Raw genomic sequence first — 6623 nt, forward strand, 5'->3', positions numbered from 1 at the left:
TCACACTTGCTTCACGTATGGTTAAGAAATTTGAGTCAAACACTTCATAACCAACGCATGATATCTGTTTAAAAAACTAGAAAGAGAAAACAGAAAAGAAAAGCGTTAATATCGGCAGGCATGTTAAGTAAATCTCCCTTAATCTCCAGCATGCATAGAAAAAATCACATGTATCCATTATCTCTCCATCCAGTTTCAACAACAAATCCTTACATTAGCATCCTCAGTCAAGAGATAAAGTAATAAGCATCTCATTCTCTAAAATGACTAGGAAGTTTAAGAAGTCTCATATGATCCTCTGTACGCAGCGTGATAAGAATTTTCCCCTGCGTCTTCAGTACAAAATCGACCAAATCTTTTTTTCATAGTTTTCCATAATCTGAAGGAAAGGTTCTGCAATGAAAAGACTCCTGTATCTTTCCCCAATAGGAAGTACTAAAGGTTACAGATAAAGAAGGCGACATTATTTCACTTTCCGAGAAAAGTGGCAAAGGCCATGTCTCTGAAAACCATTGACTTAGAAACATCCAAGCCACAATATACAACAACCTCTACACAAAGCAGTGTGGCACTTTACACGTCAATGTTTATCCAGTGGAGCTGTCAGACAGCGATGATAACAGTATGATAGCATCTTAGAACGAGACAAAATATATTGATAAACTCTACATTTGACCAGACTGATGAAGCTGGGTGATATCTAGACAGAATCTGGGTCGTGAACTGACCTGTAACATGACTCTGGTGTCCAGCCTGATGAGAACCAAGTCGTGGTACAACTGAGAGTGGCTGTAGCTGGGATACAAGACAATTTCAGCCACGTCGAAGTCCATGTGATCTGCCTCAGTCAAGTTTTCGTAGTCGTGCTCACCTAGACGTACCACGTTCGCATCACTAGAACAAAGATCTTTTGATGTTTTAATGAAAAGAAAAAACATTTCTTATGCTGTCAAGTAATCATATATAGCGTTATATATAAGATGAATGTATTGCGCTGTAAGACAAACTTGGCACGAGTGTTACGTACAAACCATAAACCCAAGGAACACCTTGGCAAAAGTATAACCACAAACCCAAGGGAAACCCTGGCTCGAGTAAAACATGTAAACCATAAACCCAAGAGACATCACAGGGAATGTACAGATCTGTAACAGGGACGGTAATGTGATAATATTTCTTCAGCCTGATTCAAGATCACATATAGATTTTCCCTCCTCACTATTGTTCTGTTTTCCCTGCATCACCTCAGTGGATTAAATAGTCATTGACCCTCGGGGAAGGTTATTCAATACCTTGATCCTGAACATATAGATCACATGTTTTGCACACACCAGTGTTTACTATATCGGATCTCATTATTTTTCTTCTCCTCACGAAGCCACAGCACTAATGTAGCTATTGCAGTTCGAAGTAAGGAGAAGGCAAAAAAAAATACTGTATGTTTTGCAAAGTAGATTAGTGAAAATAAGCTTCAGGAAACATTTTCAGGGGTGTTTTTGACAGGTAGAGAGTCAGAGCATATCTTGCCGCCCGTGAGATGCATCGAAGTGTATTTTGATGACAGTATTGTTTAGAAGATCATGAGGATAATTGGAAGAATCATAGCCATGTGCATTTAAAATCCGTGCTTATGTTTAACTGTTCTCTCTCTCTCTCTCTCTCTCTCTCTCTCTCTCTCTCTCTCTCTCTCTCTCTCTCTCTCTCTCTCTCTCTCTCTCTCTCTCTCTCTCTCTCTCTCTCTCTCTCTCTCTCTCTCTCTCTCTCTCTCTCTCTCTCTCTCTCTCTCGTCGTGAATGGGGCATCACCATCGTGGTCACCAGTTACTAGTGGGGTCCCCAGGGATCGGTCCTGGGACTCGTACTTTTCATCATCTTTATTAACGATACTGAATACGTTAGTGTCTAAATTTGCAGATGAACAATGATCGACAATGCTATATTAACCGAAGATAAGCTAAGATTACAAGAGGATCTAAAGAAAATAGCTGAATGATCTAGAACTCTAGAAAATGGCAAATGCCATTTAACGTCAATAAACGTCAGTCATTGCGGGTGGGAAACCTCAGAATGAAATCAGATTTTGAACGACGGGCCATAAGATAAAGGACACCCCTTGCGTAGAGGATATAGGGATCACCGTCTCCAACGATTTCAAATTCTCCCAGAACTATAAAGAAGCCGTCAAGGACGCATTTTTTTTTTTTTTTTTCTCTTTTACGAGGAGGCTCCAGCCACGGAAGAAAGCCCGTAACCGGGCCGGGCCTGAATTAGAATATGGTGAGAATCATGAAAGGGGAAAAACAAGAGACAAGGGGAAAGCATGTACGAATTTTGGAGAAAGAGAAACGCCTGTCTTTTGAAATGTGCCAGGTCATAGTTATTGGGAGACATCAGAGGGTAAAAAGTTCCACAGCTTCGAGCTGTTGGGAAGGAAAACAGGTAACTAAATGGCCCACCCGTGAGTTGCCAAGTGCCACACAGTAATCATGTGACGCAGCAGCTTGGCAAGTATTGCCTGGTCTAGTCTGTGGGGTGGGCACACACGCAAACAACTCCTGGGGGCAAAAACCAAAGTAATATCTATAGAAGAGGGAAAGTGAACCAACATTGTGGCTTAGGGCAAGCGGGTCAAACTTTGAGGTTAACCTGGGAGAGTTTATAAGTGGGGTCGCTTTATCGACAGAAACCTTGCATGAATAAGCAAGAGTGTGGTGTTGCCACTGTATTTAAGTCTAATGAAACTCTCATCTCAAATATGCAGTGTGGTTCTGGGCCCCCCACCCAAGTCAGGATATTCTCAAATTGGATGCATTTGAGCGAAATGCAACTAAACCTGTTAATTTCTTCTGTAACAAACATAAGAGGACGGACTGTGAGAAATGAATTTGCTCTCTCTTAGCAAGAGCAGCACAGAAGCAAGTTACCAGAGTGATTTAGAATACTTAGAAGATTCAAGAATATCGATATTGAAAATAACTTACTGTCCCGCCGGTACCACCGACGAGAGAAATTGGACTAGAGCTAAGAGATCACAGAGTTAATGTGGACTGAACGAAACACAACTTTACCAACGACATTAATAATGTGTAAAATAAGTTTCCAGAACAACACTAGATATGTGCAAAAATAGGTTCGATCATCACCTATCACTCTCCGTTACCTATTCAACCACTGATATCGTCTTGACCAGGCTGCAGTAACATACCAACATTGATTTACCCGTGTCGCCTGCTATAGGATAAAAAAGAGGATTTTTTTTTAATATCTTACATATTCCCCGCGTGTCGTAGAAGGCGACCGAAGGAGGCGGGAGCAGGGGGGGGTGGAAACCCTCATCTCCTTGTATTTCAATTTCTAAAAGGGGAAACAGAAGAAGTCAAACGGGGAGTGCTCATCCTCCTCGAAGGCTCAGATTAGGAGATCTGAATGTGTGTGGATGTAACCAAGATGAAAAGAAAGGAGAAATAGGTAGTATATTTGAGGAAAGAAACCTGGATGTTCTGGCTCTGAGTGAAACAAAGCTCAAGGGTAAGGGGGAAGAATGATTTGGAAAAGCCTTGGGAGTAAATTCAAGAGTTGGTGAGAGGACAAGAGCTAAGGAATAGCACTACTCCTGAAGCAGGAGTTGTGGGAGCGTGTGACAGAGTGTAAAAAGGTAAATTCTAGATGGAGAGACATGGGAAATTATTGGTGCTTATGCACCTGGTCATGAGAAAAAAGCTTATGAGAGGCAAGTGTTTTGGGAGCAGCTGAGTGAGTGTGTCAGCAGCTGTGGTGCACGGGACCGGGTATTAGTGATGGCTGATTTAATGGGAAGTGATAACAGATAGTGATGAAGTGAGTATTTTGAAGGTTTGTTAAATGTGTTTGATGATAAAGTGGCAGATATAGGGTGTTTTCGACAAGGTGGCGTGCGAAGTGGGAGGGTCAGGGAGAATGGTTTGGTTAATAAAGAAGAGGTAGTGAAAGCTTCGCGAAAGATGAAATACGGCAAGGCTGCGGGTTTGGGAGGCATTGCAGTTGAATTCAGTAAGAAAGGGGGTGACTGTAATGTTGATTGGTTGGTAAGGATATTCATTGTATGTATGGATTGTGGTGAAGTGCCTGAGGATTGGCAGAATGCATGCATAGTGCCATCGTACAAAGACAAAGGGGATAAAGGTGAGTGTTCAAACTACAGAGGCATAAGTTTGTTGAACATTCCTGGAAATCTGTATGGGAGGGTATTGATTGAGAGGGTGAAGGAATGTACGGAGCATCAGACTGGGGAGCAGCAGTGTGGTTTCAGAAGTGGTAGAGGATGTGTGGATTAAGTGTTTGCTCTGAAGAATGTATGCGAGAATTATTTAGAAAAACAGATGGATCTGTATGTAGCATTTATGGACCGGGAGAAGACATATGATAGGGTTCATAGAGATGATTTGTGGAAAGTCTTAAGAGTATATGATGTAGGAGGTAAGCTGCTCGAAGCAGTGACAAGGTTTTATTAAGGACATAAGGCATGTATACAAGTAGGAAAAAGGAAGAATTTTTGGTTCTCAGTGAGGGTTGGTCTACGGCAGGGTTGTGTTGTTTAATTTGTTTATGGATTGGGTGGTCAGGGAGTAGATGCAAGAGTTTTGGAGAGAGGGGCATGAGAGGGCCTGAGAAATGAGCAACTTGTTCGCAGATGATACAGCTCTGGTGGCTGATTCGAGTGAGAAACTGAAGAAGTTGGTGACTGAGTTTAAGAAAGTGTATGGAAGGAGAAGGTTGAGAGTAAATGTGAATAAGAGCAAGGTTATTAGGTTCAGGAATGAGGGACAAGTCAGTCGGGATGTAAGCTTGAACAGAAAAAACTGAACGAGGTTGAGTGTTTTAGATATCTGGGAGTGGACTTGGCAGCATATAGAACCATGCAAGCGGAAGTGAGTTACAGGGTAGGGGTGGGGGCGAAGGTTCTAGGAGCGATGAAGAATATGTGGAAGGAGAGAACGTTATCTCGGAAAGCAAAAATGGGTATTTGAAGGAATGTTAGTTCCAACATAGTATATAGTTGCAAGGCATGGGCTATGTATAGGAGTGTGCGGAGGAGCTTGGATGCGTTGGAAATGAAATGTTTGAGGACAATATGTGGTTTGAGGTGGTTTGATCGAGTTAGTAGTGAAAGACTAAGAAAGATGTAAAAAGAGTGTGGATGAGAGAACATGAGAGGGTGTGGAGAAATGGTTTGGACATATGGAGAGAATAATTGAGGAAAGGTTGACAAAGACGAAGCGGGAAACCAAATTAGAGAATATATGTGTCAGAGGTGGAGGGAACAAGGAGAAGCGGGGAACCAAATTGGAGGATATATGTGTTAGAGGTGGAGGGAACAAGGAGAAGCGGGAAACCAAATTGCAGGTGGAAATATGGATTGAATAAGATTTTGAGCGATCGGGACCTGAATATACGGAGGGTGAGAGGCGTGCAAGTGATAGATTGAAATTGGATCGGTGTAGTATACTAGGGCCGACGTGCTATCAATGTACTAAACCAGGGCATGTGAAATGTTTAGGGTAAACCATGGAAAGGTCTTTGGGGACTGGATGTGGATAGGCAGCTGTGGTTTCGGAGCATTACACACGACGGCTAGAAACTAAGTTTGAAGAGGAACAGTTTAAAAAGGCCACATTCGTTCACACTCAGTCTCTAGCTGTCGTGTGTAATTTACCGAAACCACAGCCCCTTTCAACATCTAGGGCCCAGAGACCTTTCCATGATTTACCCAAGAAGCTTCACATGCTCTGGTTCAATCCATTGACAGCACGTCGACCCCAGTATACCGCATCGTTCCAATTCACTCTATTCCTTGCACGCCTTTCACCCTCCTGAATGTTCAGGCCCCGATCCCTCAAAATTTTTTTCAATCCATCCTACCACCTCCAATTTGGTCTCCCGCTTCTCCTTGTTCCCTCCACCTCTGACACATTTATCTTTTTTGTCAATCTTTCCTCACTCATTCTCTCCATGTGTCCAAACCATTTCAACACATCCTCTTCTGCTCTCTCAACCACAGTGTTTTAATTACCACATATCTCTCTTACCCTTTCATTACTTACTCTATATGACCGCCTCACACCACATATTGTCCTCAAACATCTCATTTCTGACACATTCACCCTCCTCCGAACAACCCTATCTATAGCCCACGCCTCGCAACAATATAACATTGTAGGAACCACTATTCCCTCAAAAATACCCAGTTTTGCTTTCCGGGATTACGTTCTCGCCTTCCACATATTCTTCATCGCTCCTAGAACCTTCGCCCCCACCCCTACCCTGTAACTCACTTCCGCTTGCATGGTTCCATATGCTGCCAAGTCCACTCCCAGATGTCTAAAACACTCAATCTCGTTCAGTTTTTTTCTGTTCAAGCTTACATCCCGACTGACTTGTCCCTCATTCCTGAACCTAATAACCTTGCTCTTATTCACATTTACTCTCAACCTTCTCCTTCCATACACTTTCTGAAACTCCATCACCCACTTCTTCGAGTTTCTCAACTCGAATCACCACCAGAGTGTATCATCTGCGGAACAGTTGCTCATTTCGCAGGGCCTCATCATACCCTCTCTCACCAAACTCTTTGCATCTACTCCTAAC

The 6623-nt window shown here is 42.7% G+C and overlaps 1 protein-coding gene across 1 annotated transcript in view; it reads right to left on the reverse strand.

Annotated features, from left to right (window-relative positions):
* Positions 1 to 276: 276 nt before the first annotated feature.
* LOC139758947 (uncharacterized) overlaps positions 277 to 6623 on the reverse strand; it is a 179256-nt gene continuing 172909 nt past the window's right edge. Inside the window, exons 6-8 of the mRNA XM_071680763.1 lie at positions 1028 to 1145; positions 729 to 871; positions 277 to 393 (exon numbers count right to left, since the gene is read on the reverse strand). Coding sequence (XP_071536864.1) covers positions 277 to 393; positions 729 to 871; positions 1028 to 1145 — 378 coding nt within the window. The remainder of the gene's footprint in view (positions 394 to 728; positions 872 to 1027; positions 1146 to 6623) is intronic.

This window comes from Panulirus ornatus, chromosome 32 (genome assembly GCF_036320965.1).
Source record: "Panulirus ornatus isolate Po-2019 chromosome 32, ASM3632096v1, whole genome shotgun sequence".
NCBI lineage: Eukaryota > Metazoa > Arthropoda > Malacostraca > Decapoda > Palinuridae > Panulirus > Panulirus ornatus.